Source organism: Scyliorhinus canicula, chromosome 2 (assembly GCF_902713615.1).
Source record: "Scyliorhinus canicula chromosome 2, sScyCan1.1, whole genome shotgun sequence".
In the NCBI taxonomy this organism is placed as follows: Eukaryota; Metazoa; Chordata; class Chondrichthyes; order Carcharhiniformes; family Scyliorhinidae; genus Scyliorhinus; species Scyliorhinus canicula.
The window spans coordinates 207,034,589-207,047,904 of record NC_052147.1 but is presented as its reverse complement, the minus strand read 5'-3'; the positions used below and the strand labels follow the sequence as shown (position 1 = coordinate 207,047,904).

General features: G+C 45.2%; 1 protein-coding gene across 1 annotated transcript in view; it reads right to left on the bottom strand.

The window, feature by feature from the left end:
- col28a2a (collagen, type XXVIII, alpha 2a) overlaps positions 1-13,316 on the bottom strand; it is a 193,380-nt gene that overhangs the window by 18,491 nt on the left and 161,573 nt on the right. Inside the window, exons 29-30 of the mRNA XM_038789427.1 lie at positions 8,976-9,056; positions 6,862-6,897 (exon numbers count right to left, since the gene is read on the bottom strand). Coding sequence (XP_038645355.1) covers positions 6,862-6,897; positions 8,976-9,056 — 117 coding nt within the window. The remainder of the gene's footprint in view (positions 1-6,861; positions 6,898-8,975; positions 9,057-13,316) is intronic.

Below are 13,316 nucleotides of genomic sequence, written 5' to 3'. Positions count from 1 at the left end.
CCTGCTCGACAATGGCATCGCTTCGAGCAGGACTACCAGCTACAACCCCAGGGGGAACGGACAGGTGGAGAGGGAGAACGCGACGGTCTGGAAGACCGTCCTACTGACCCTCCGGTCTAGAAAACTCCAAGTCTCCCAATGGCAAGAAGTCCTCCCAGACGCGCTCCACGCAATCAGATCCCTCCTCTGTACAGCTACAAATCAAACCCCTCACGAGCGACTCTTCATTTTCTCTAGGGGCACTACCAAGGGAGTCTCACTTCCGGCGTGGCTGAGGACACCAGGCCCGGTCCTCCTGAGGAAGCACGTCAGGGGGCACAAAACTGACCCCCTTGTTGAAAAGGTGCGCCTCCTCCATTCCAACCCCAGTACACATTCGTGGAGTTCCCGGACGGTCGCCAGGACACAGTATCCCTTCGGGACCTGGCACCCGCTGGATCCAGCCCCCCCGTACCCCTGCTGAGGAACCCTTTACCCCGTTCCCTGTGCTGCCGCCCCCTCGCGCCCCCGATTCCGCAAGCTCACCCCACCGGTTCCACGCGCCAGAACCAGCCCGCCCCCAGCGCCTCCAGTCTCCGGTCGAGCCAGAGGTGTATAAAGTTCGGACGAGACCCGCCCCGGAGTCTGCCATCGTACCCCAGCTCTCAACACCCACCCAGCCACCGCAAGAGGCTGCAACCCCGGTGCTCCGCAGATCGAAAAGAACAATTCATCCACCGGACAGACTAACTCTGTGAGCCACCACCCCCGCTGGACTCGATTTTTTTCACAGGGGGGTGAATGTGGTGAATGTGATTCACACCGGATTATAATCTGTATATACATGTGTCTATATTGTAAGTGCAGTTGCACTACCTGACCACCAGGGGGAGTAGCTCTGGGAATGCTCGAGAATTGTACTGGGCTTCTCCCTTGGCTCCGCCCAGGACTCCTCCCCCTGGAGCTGCTGTATAAAGATCAGTGCCACATGGTCAGCCGGCCAGTTCACCGACAGTTCAGTGGCTAACAGGCGGGCTCTGTTGTGAGTATATTAAAACTGCTATTCTAATCCTACAAGCACGTGTCCGTAGAATTGTTGGTTCCAACAATACTTTGTTGAAAAATCCAATAAAAAACATTTATTTAAAAAAAATATTCACAAGCTAGACCTTGAACCAGTATTATTAAAGTTAAAATTGTGAAGTTGGTGATAATGAAAATGAAGAATGACAAGTGCTGGAAAATTGGATGGCTTTCTTCTTTCTAATAATGACATACTTAGAGGTTGGATGTAGCATGCACTGGATGTAGCATGCACTGGATGTAGCATGCACTGGATGCGTCCTGCAGTACATTTGTACATTTCATTCCTCAGCTATATTATGGAAGCAGAGGGGAATTTATTTAAATCTGCTTATGTGCAATACCTCACTTGGGAGTATTTAACCCGCATATCCGGATATAGGAACAGCTTCTTCCCCACAGCTACAAGACTCCTCAATGACTCCCCCTTGGACTGATATGTTCCCTGTAAGAACACTATTCACGATGCCCTATGCTGCTCTTGCTCATGTATTTGCTTTGTTTGGCCCCTTGTTCCGCACTGTAACCAATCACTCTTTGTCGATGTACCATTTGTCAATGTACTCTGTTGATTATTCTCTTTGTCTACTATGTACGTACTGTGTACGTTCCCTCAGCCGCAGAAAAATACTTTTCGCCGTACTTCGGTACATGTGACAATAAATCAAATCAATCAATCAATAATGTTCGTAACATAGGTGGGAAGCAGAAAAATGATTTATGATGCAGTACCTGCACCCTTCTATTTAATGATCATGTCGCCCAAAATAAATAAAAGCATGAATATGTCAATGTCATGTTCCCTTACCTTTTTTGATCATTTTGCCAAAAACTCATTTGAAAAAAGACTTTTAAATGTTGCTTTAAAGCAAAGTGTATTCACACAAGTTAGAAAAATGGCACTGAAGAGATACGTGATTAGCATGCTCAATAAGTGGCTCTCTGCACAGACTGTAAACAATTAGCAAGTCATTATGTTGGGAAATCTATGATCCTGGGCACTAGTAAAGGTGTTTCACTTACTTACTTTCCAACCATACACAGGAGATAAAGTCAAATAACTCAGGAGTAGTAAAAGTTGCAAAAGTAGCCAAGGCTGCAAGAACGTTTCAATGCAGGGGTCAAACACGACCTTCTGATGTGGGTAAACATGGTGTGATCATTTTTTAATGTTAATCATGTGAATAAAATTGTACTGGAAGAACTAAATTAATCTGAACATAGCCCCGAATAGGCGCCGGAATGTGGCGACTAAGGGCTTTTCACAGTAACTTCATTTGAAGCCTACTTGTGACACTAAGCAATTTTCATTTCATTTCATATTGTTCTGTGTTCCCTCGCTATGAAATAAATCAGATTTATATCTGGACTCACCTCACCAATTGTTCAGTCTGCATCAGAGATTGGGTGGAAGTTTCTGCGCAGAGTGCTGGCTGAGGAGGGCGGGGTGTCGGGGAGACACCAGTACGCAGCTCACCTGCTGCACAGCCAGCTTTTCTTGGCAGATAATACAGCCCACATGCTGGCAGGGTGGGGCCATAAAAAGCCAGCAGCCGGGAATCCTGAGATTGGGGCACCCTTCCAAACCCCGATAGAAAACACAAGAACCCCCCACACACGGATGGAGACCCCCTCGGTATGGGAGACCCCGCCCACCAACATGGTGAACCGACTGCTCCCCAACACATGCACAAGAGAACCCCTTCCCCCCGCCCCCAAACCGAGATGGGGAACTTCCCCCAAAGGAGCACCTCAGAGGTGCCCACTTGGCACTGCTCCAGCGGTAGTGCCAGGGTACTGCTCGGGCCTGCCCCTCTCCCCCTGAGGACTATACATACCTATGTGCCCCCGGCAGGTGCCCTCCACTTGGTTCGCATTTTTAAAAAACAATTATTTTTTTTCCAATTAAGGGGCAAATTAGTATGTTCAATCCACCTACCCTGCATATGAAATGAAAATCGCTTATTGTCATGAGTAGGCTTCAATGAAGTTACTGTGAAAAGCCCCTAGTCATCACATTCCGGCGCCTGTCCGGGGAGGCTGGTACGGGAATCGAACCGTGCTGCTGGCCTGCTTGGTCTGCTTTCAAAGCCAGCGATTTAGCCGAGTGAGCTAAACCAGCCCCTATCATTCGGTTGTGGGGGTGAGACCCACACAGGCACGAAGAGAACGTGCAAACTCCACATGGACAGTGACCAGGGCCGGGATGGAACCTGAGTCCTTGGTGCCTGAGGCAGCAGTGCTAACCACTGTGCCACCATAAAAAAAGTTGTTAACCTCACAACAGGGGGCAGCATGGTGGTACAGTGGTTAGCACTGCTACCTCACAGCGCCGAGGCCCCAGGTTCGATTCTGACTCTGGGTCACTGTCCGGCTGGAGTTTGCCCAAATAGCCCAAAGATGTGCAGGCTAGATGGATTGGCTACGCTAAATTGTCCCTTAATTGGAAAAAATGAATTGGGTACTCTAAATTTATTTGACAAAACCTCGTCACATGTTGTCATGTTGGCGAGGGGGAAATTCCTAATGTGGTGAGACAATATGGTGGGAAAGCCCACTAATTATGTGTAAATGCATTTAAATGACGTTGCCAAGCTTCCTGGGCAGGAACCTGATTAGGCCAGCGGCAAGGGGCAGGGAGAATCAGAAAACAAGGGGCGGTATTCTTCGGAAACCGGTGGGGCGGACAACTCCGGCGCGAAGGAGTGGCGTGAACCCTTCCGGCGTCGAGCGGCCCCGAAGGGGCGGAATCCTCTGCACCTTCAGGGACAAGGCCATGCCGGAGCGTTTGCGCCAGACTGGCTGGCGCGAAAGGGGCTTGGCACCACGCCGGCCGGCGCGAATTGGTGCATGCACGGGAGCGCCAGCGTATGCTTGCGTCATCCCATGTGCACAGGGGGGACGTTCATCTCCGCGCCGGCCATCGCGGACCATTACATCAGCCGGCGCGGAGGAATAGAGTGCCCCCACGGCACAGGCCCGGATCGGTGGGCCCCGATCACGGGCCAGGCCATCGTGGGGACGCCCCCCGGGGCCAGATCCCCCGCACCCCCCCAAGGACCCCAGAGGCCGCCCACAGAGCCAGATTCTGCCGGTAAGGACCTGTCGTAACATACGCCGGTGGGACCTGCCAAAAACGGGCACCCACTCGGCCTATCGTGGTCCAAAGAATCACCGGGGGGGTGTCCGCTGCCGGCGCGATTCCCGCCCCACCAAAACCCCGGCGCCGGAGAATTCGGCAGCCAGCGGGGGCGGGATTCACGCCTAGTCCAGCGATTCTCCGACCCGCAGGGGGTCGGAGAATCCCGCCTGAGATCTCACCAGCGGGTTTCTCGTTTCCCCAGTCTCACGATATTTTGCGCCCACATCACCAGTTGTGCTCGTGGCGAACGTGGGCGCAAAGTCACGGCAATTGAAAAAAACCTGTGGTAATGACACAAATATCCAGTGCAGATCATATTCAGATACCTCAAATGCTCAGACAGCTTACAGAGGTGTCTAGCACCACTGTATCTGACAGAATAGCTAAGGCAATATCCTAAACCTATGACAGTCATGCATCACCAAGATAAACTAATCTGTTCTCAAATATTATTTCCTGTGTATTGTAAATTAGCACGGCAGTATTTAGTGCTCCTGGAGGTATGTTAGGTCAACCACGTAATCTGGGTCTGTATTCAGAAATAGGGTGCAATCTAACTAAAAATAGAGTCCATGGGTTTCTAGTCCAGTATCATTAACAGTTGTCCAGAGGACTCATATGTTACTCAGTTGACTGACGTTGCAGAATGCAATGTTCTACAGTACTAGCTCTGAACAAATATTTTACTGAGTAAAAGATAAAGTCGCATAGTCCCAGATGACCATAGGCTGCTTTCCCCTTTGAGGAGGAGAGCTGACTGGTGGTGATTTAACTTGAGAATCACCACACCTCCGGTGAGTGGCAAGGTTGAAAAGGCAGGACCTTCATAAATAACCTTGGTTATTTTATCTAGTATGCTATATATAGCAACCTTGTTCTAAGGATAAAATAATTTTCTTGCCGTTGTTCTGGACTTGTGCTTTAACTTCAGCAGAGACTTGAACCATCCATTGCAAAATGACAATGACCTGGCTCCATTAGGTGCTCGCCATTTCTCGTGTTTTCCAGGCAGCCTTGTTTGGACTGGATCTCTGAAAGATTTCATTAAAAAAGAGAATGTATTTGGATACCCTCGTATACGAGATGCTCCATGGAGGTTGTGGGTGCAGCCCTTGCCAGTCTCAGAAGGCACCAAGGTACTGGATTTTCTGGATGCACGGGACAGATGGATTCATGTTGTGGCCACTTGTAAATTAGGAGTCGCACAAACTCCAATAAAGACAGTACTGGATGATACCAGCTGGTATGATCCCAGATAACTGTTAGGATCATGACTTAACCTTATCTCTCAGGCCCTGAAATCCTTTCTAAAATGTGGTGTCCAGAACTGAAAACAAATTTCAGCTTCTTAACCACATGGACTACAGCAATTCAAAAGGCAGCCTACCACCCCTTCTCAAGTACAATTAGGGATGAACAACAAATGTTGGCCTAGCCAGCGAAGCCCACATCCCGTAAAAATTAATTTTTTAAAAAGCTAGTATTTTATAAAGTTTGAGCATCACTTCCTTGCACTTTTACTCAATCCTTCTATTAATTAACAGGGCGGCACGGTGGTTATCACTGCTGTCTCACAGTTCCAGAGACCCGGGTTCGATTCTAACATCAGGTGACTGTGGAGTTTTCACTTCCTCCCCTTGACTGCGTGGGTTTCCTATGGGTGCTCTGGTTAAACTGCCATTTGGTAGGGTTACTGGACTTAGGTAGGGTGATCTTTCGAATGCAGACTTGATTGGCCAAATGGCCTTCTTCTGTACTGTAGGAATTCTATCATAATTAAGTCAAGGAGCACGTATATATTACAACAGTCTTCGCAATTTGTACTGCTACCTTCAAAGATTTATGTACATGCACTCCGAGTTCCATCTGTTCCTGCACTCATTTTAAAATTGTATCATTTACTTAATATTGCCCCATCTCATAAAATGTATCACTTCACACATCACTGCGTCCTTTCATCTGTCCCTTTTGCAAGTCTATGTTCTCTTGAAGTCTGCTGCTATCTTCTTCATTGTTAACCACATTTCAGAGTTTTGAGTCATCTATGGATTTTCAATATGTGTCCTGTACAAGTCCAGGGCATTAATATATACCAAAAAGAGCAATGGTCCTAGCATCAGCACTTGTCCTAGCACCAATCCCCGAAGAACAGCACTTCCCTCAATTCTGAGAAACATACTTTCACCATTAATCTCTGCTTTCTCTTCCATAGTCAATTTTGTATCCACACTACCACTGCCTCTTTAATAATAATAATAATAATAATAATAATCTTTATTGTCACAAGTAGGCTTATATTGCAATGAAGTTACTATGAAAAGCCTTTAGTCGCCACATTCCGGCGCCAGTACACAGGGAGAATTCAGAATGTTCAAATTACCTAATAGCACGTTTTTCGGGATTTGTGGGAGGAAACCGGAGCACCCGGAGGAAACCCACACAGACACAGGGAGAACGTGCAGACTCCGCACAGACAGTTACTCAAGCCGGGAATTGAACCTGGGACCCTGGTGCTCTGAAACCATAGTGCTAACCACTATTCAACCGTGCTGCCCTGCAGTTTGGGCTTTAAATTTGTGAACATCTATTATGTGGTACATTGTAAAATGCCTTTTGGTATATCTACATGGTACTATGTGAAAATAACCATTACTCACTGTCAAGCCAGGATCACCTTTTACTCCAGGTCTACCCTAAGTAATTGGAAGCAATTGTAAAATTAGTTAGAATAAAAACAAGTAAAATATCAAAAAGATAGTGCCTATGAACTATTTTAACACATTACCTATAGGTATGATTGTAATAAAATATTGCAAAGATATTGAGGGTAATTTTAGCCTTGTTGCCACATGCAGTGGACCTGGAATAGGAAATTGGTGTGAACTGGCTGGTTTGCTTCATTACAATGTAGCAGTGCAGACTCCCACAGGAAAGTCAAGGCAGGCTGGTGGATGGAGGCAGGATTTCACATGGAAGGAGATAATGACTGGGTAGCAGAGGAAATAGTCTCTAGTACAAAGGAAGAAGTGAGGGATGGAGGGCCAGAGTTGATCGCAATCAAGGGAGGGAAGAGGCGTTCTAAAGTTCCATTCTGGGACCCGAGGACGTATGTTGTAGGGTGTGATACCATTCGGTGGATCTTAATGACGTTTTTGTAGTCTTAGGCCGGTTAACTGCATGTATCTGCTAACTTACAGGGACTCTTAGTTCTCCCAACAATGAAAAAACCTAAAAATAACACAGAATACTCAATCTTTTGGCCTTTCCTGTTTGTTGTCCATTTTCAAATGAGGCTTTGACATTCTGTCATCGTCGCAACAGTTAAAATACATTAGGGTCTGAATTGCATCACCTGACTTCATCACTTAAAAGACTGACAAGACCTTTATCTGCCTGTGACGTAGAGCCCTCCTGCTGCCACAACCTAACAGTTAAAATGGCACCAGGTAGCAAGCACACTTGCAAGATTTTGGTTTCTACTTGGCAGCGTGGGCTAAAATTGTCCTTTTCCTGTAGATTGAATATCTATCTCTCAAAGCACTTCACAAAGAATAACAGAGATTGGACAAACCACAGCGAGAATTTAACACAGTAACATCTCACAGAAAGGAATGAAACAAATGGCCAGTAAACTTCATTTGGAAGAGTGATAAATGTCTTCTCTGATTAATGCCATGAGACCTTTCTTGCCTGCTTCAGCTGGCAAAGTCTCAGTTTGAAACATCTCATCTGAAAACACTTGCTCAGCATTACAGTAGTGTGCCAATTGAGATGACATGCTCATAGTGGTGGGACTCCATCGTTCTTCATGGTCATTGTCATGTGTATGCCAGAGTCTGGATTTGCTTTGTGCCAGTCTGGCTGTGGTGCCCTGGTAAGCCCTTCATATCTAAATTATGTTCATTTTCACCGCATGGGCGATAATCTGGTGAAGCAGATAGTCCAGCTGTTGTTGCCCAGCAGGAAGATGATAAGTGGATGGGGTCTTTAAAAAGCAGAGGATACACTTTGTCAGATTGCTGTTTGTGTGGTGAAGATGAACATTTATCTCATTGCATCTTGGGGTCATTCAAATAAATCCCCATCATTTACTTAACTTTCAGATGTCTACACACAGATGAGACTTTGCATCTCCCTTTCTGCTTCCTGACCTCCTATGGAAGTTGCTATTGGAAAACTATTTTCATATACGCATTTTCCCCAGTGGTTCTTGATCTGACATTTTGCAAGTGCTTCACTTGGAGTCTTCTTTCCAATGATTAATGTAGAGATTAATAATTTTTCAGGGGATTAAAAACAAACTTGCCAAGATGGGTAAATTCATTTTATAACAATTGCCTCCCAAAAATAGGTTAATAGCATTTTTAGGAATGCTGACATTTCTAATAAAGCAACAAAGAAACATGCAAAGTCTGTTCCCATTGAAGAATTCTCATCAATTCTCCTTTGATCAGATCAAGAGAAGTAAATAAAAAGCTCAATTGTCCTACAACAGCCAGGAAATCCTGCCCAAAACGCCCACCAGAAGTTCTCTCCTCCCCTTCTGTAGGAGACTACAACCATGTGCCACTTTTAAGTCCACACAGGAGAGGATATGGCACAAGTTGATCGCTGTTAGCGGCAAAGAGATAGGAAGGAAATAATCATCAGCTAATATGAATATGTAGCAGTTAATTTAGAGAGGATCTGATGGTTATGCCTTTTCTTTTTCACTGAAATGTATTAAATAACAAAAATGATCCATTCAATATAGAAAACGTTATACACTTACAGGTATACCTGAGGAACCAGAATCACCCACATCTCCTTTACCTCCCTTCTGTCCTCTTTCACCTGTCAAACCAAGGTCACCCTGCAATATAAAGTAAAAGATAATGTTGATTTTAACATTTTGATTCTATATTCAATGTATTGTCAAGGTTTAACTGTCCTTTCAATTTATGTTAGACATACTATTAAAAATATCTGAAAGATCTAAATTTTCCAGGGTGCATACAAATAAGAACATATGAACAAGGAGCAGGAGTGGGTCATTCAGCACCTCCAGCCTCTTCCGTCATTCAATAAGATCATGCCTGATCTGATGGTAACCTTAAATCCGCAACCCACCGACCTCTGATAACCTATCACCCACTTGCTCACCAAGAATCTATCCACTTCTGCCTTAAAGATATTCAAAGACTCTGCTTCCACTGCCTTTGCAGGAAGAGAATTCCAAAGACTCACGACCCTCTGAGAGAAAACATTCTGCCTCATCTCAGTTTTAAATGGGTGATGCCATATTTTTAAACAGTGACCTCTAGTTCTAGATTCTCCCACAAGGGAAATGATCCTCTCCACATCCACCCTGTCAAGACCCCTCAGGAACTTGTATGTTTCAATCAAGTCACCTCTTACTCTTCTTAACGTTAGCGGTTACAAGCTTAGCCTGTCCAACCTTTCCTCATAAGACAACTCACCCATTCCAGGTATTAGTCTAGTAAACCTTCTCTGAACTTGGGTGATCAAAACTGTACACAGTACTTCAAATGTGGTCTCATTAGTTGCCCTGTAAAACCAAACCATAATCTCCCTACTTTTGTATTCAATTCCCCTTGCAATAAATAATACAATTCTATTATGTTTCCTAATTACTTGCTGTACCCGCATACTACCCTTTTGCGATTCATGCTGTAGGACACTCAGATCCCTCTGCACCTCAGGGCTATGCAATCTCTCACCAGTGATGTAGACTCATGGATGAGTTTATTTCAGTGTCAACTGTGTTTGAGTGAGAGCGCTATTAGATCGTTTTTTTACATCTCTACATGGCTCCTGAGGACTGCCTATAGTAGACGCTGGGTGAGTGGCTTTGGAGAATACATGAGAATTTGGGGAAAATTAGGGGGCATGAAGAGTTGAAGGAGCGTGGAGAATATGAGGGAGCATGGAGGAAAGTGGGGACATAGGAACATAGGACTTAGAATTAGAAGGAGGCAATTTGGCCCTTTGAGCCGACTCCACCATTTGATAAAATCATGACTGATTCTGGTCTCAACTCCACTTTGTTGTCTGTCCTCCATAACCCTTGTCTTCCTTGTCAATCAAAAATGTATCTAACTCACCCTTGAATAAATTCAATTACCCATCATCTGCTACAGACCAACCATTGCAGAAAATAAAATTATCTTCTTCACCATCTTTAAAGGGAGATCACTTATTTTTAAACTACGTCCCCTAATCCTAGTCTCCCCCATAAGGAACAATATCTTTCTGGTATCTACCTTATCGTTTCAAGTCCCCTCAGGATCTTATACGTTTCAATAAGCCGGACTTTCATTCTTCTAACCTCCAATGGGTGAAGACCCAATTTGTTTAACCTTTTGAAGTAAGATAAACCCTTCATCTAGGAATGAGTTGAGTGAACCGTCTCTGAACTGCTTCGCATGCACTTATATGCTTTTCCAAATAATGAGACCAAAACTGTACTTAGTTCTCCAGATGTGGTCTCAGCAAGGCCATGTCCAGTTGCGGTGAAATTTCCCTACTTGTATATTCCACTCACCTTGCAATAAACATGAACCTTTCATTTGCCTTCCCTATCACTTGTACTTATATACTAACATTTTGTGATTTATGTACCTGAACACACAATGTCTATTCAAATAATAGTGTTTTCCTAATGTCCTGCAAAGTGGTCAAGTTCACATTTTCCCACATTATTCCCCATCTGCCAAATTTCTGCCCATTCACGTACCCAATTGTTAGGGTACTGGACCACGCCCCAACATTTGTTAGGATACTGGGTGAGAACCTGAAACAATTTTTTTAAAATTTGCAAAATTGTAAGGAAAGGATATTTCACCCCAGGAGTGATGACTCTGACCAATAGGTATCTTTTATGTTAAAACAAACTTCAATTTAAACACTGAATTAACCACATTAACATTAACATCAAAGAAACAGCTTCAAAAATACTTCAGTAAAGAGCGCGGAGAGAGAGCGAGACTTCAGTAAAGAGCACAGAGAGAGAGACGGCGAGACTTCAGTAAAAAGTGAGAGAGAGTGAGTGAGTGAGAGAGAGTGAGACTTCAGTAAAGAGCGCGGAGTGAGAGCGAGCGAGACTTCAGTAAAGAGCTCGGAGTGCGAGAGAGCGAGACTTCAGTAAAGAGCGCGGAGTGAGAGCGAGCGAGACTTCAGTAAAGAGCTCGGAGTGCGAGAGAGTGAGACTTCAGTAAAGAGCGCGGAGAGAGAGAGAGCAAGACCAGTAAAGAGCGCGGAGAGGGAGAGGGCGAGACTTCTGTAAAGAGCGTGGAGAGAGAGAGGATGAGACTTCAGTAAAGAGCGCGGAGAGAGAGAGGATGAGACTTCAGTAAAGAGCGTGGAGTGAGAGAGATGGCAAGACTTCAGTAAAGAGCGCAGAGAGAGAGGGCGAGACTTCAGTAAAGAGCGTGGAGAGAGAGAGGATGAGACTTCAGTAAAGCGCACTCTCGAGTAAGACAGCTGTTTGTTTCAAAATTGAAAATAAATGGTAAATTGACATCACAGGAGACTGTGACCTGATTGGCTGAAAGTCAGACTGGGCTAAATTTGAATATCTGGGGTTACTGATTTAAATACTAGCTTTGATTTGACTTAGATTACCATTTTAAAGTTGATTTGAATTACTGTTTATTAAGTTTTTAATTTGACTTAAATAACTATTTTGGGTTGATTTGAATTTATATTTTTAATTTGATTTAAATAACTTTTTAAATTTCAATTAAATAACTATTTTTAATTTGTTGTCAGATCAAGAGGGATAAATACTCAGTTTTTAAAAAAAAATCTAATTAAATAGTACATGGGGATTGGATTTAATCTGACACAAAAACATCTTTCTAAAGTTTAATTTCAAAGGTTTAATTTAAAGGAATAATTCATGGCAAGACAGCTCCAACGTGTGGTCTGCTCCCCTTGCTCCATGTGGCAGGCTGGGGACAGTTCCAGTCCCCAGGGTCAGCATGTGTGCAGGAAGTGTCTCCAGTTGCAGCTCCTGGAAGCTCAAGTTTCAGAGCTGGAGCGGCGGCTGGAGACACTGTGGAGCATCCGCGAGTCGGAGAGTATCGTGGATAGCACGTATGGAGAGGTGGTCACACCACAGGCTCAGACTCCGCAGGCAGGAAGGGAATGGGTGACCACCAAACAGAGCAAGAGAGTGAGACAGGGAGTGCAGGAATCTCCTGTGGCCATTCCCCTGCAGAACAGATATAGCGCTTTGGATACTGTTATGGGGAATGGCCTCTCAGGGGAAAATAGCAACAGCCAAACTTGTGGCACCAGGAGGCACCACCAGTTGGTTCTGCTGCAGAGGGGAGGGGTGATACGTGTGACAGTGCAATAGTTATAGGGGATTCAATTGTAAGGGGAATAGACAGGCGTTTCTGTGGCCGCAAACGAGACACCAGGATGGGGTATGTTGCCTCCCTGGTGCTAGGATCAAGGATGTCTCGGAGTGGGTACAGGACATTATGGAGGGGGAGGGTGAACAGCCAGTGGTTGTGGTACACATTGATACAAACGACATAGGTAAAAAAAGGGATGAGGTCCTAAAAGCAGAATACAGGGAGCAAGGAAGGAAGTTACGAAATCGGGCGTCGAAGGTAATGATCTCAGGATTACTACCGGTGCCACGTGCCAGTCACAGTAGAAATGACAGGATATATAGGATGAATACGTGGCTGGTGGGATGGTGTCAGGGGGAGGGTTTCAGATTCCTGGGGCATTGGGACCGGTTCTGGGGGAGGTGGGACCTGTATAAACTTGACGGGTTACACCTAGCCAGGACTGGAACTGATGTGCTTGGGGGGCTATTTGCTAGAGCTGTTGGGGAGGGTTTAAACTAATGTGGCAGGGGGATGGGAACCAATGCAGGAAGTCGGAAGGTAGTAAAACAAGGACAGAAACAAAAGGCAGTAAGGGGGAAAGTGTAAGGCAGAGAAGACATAGTCAAAAATCAAAAAGGGCGACAGTACAAGGTACAGTGACTGAGGGGAGCTCAGTGAATAGGCCCAGTAATACTAAAAGGAATAAAATGGGAAGTAAAAACATAAATGGAAAGCGACACGGCAGGTTGTTACATGAAGATATGGGT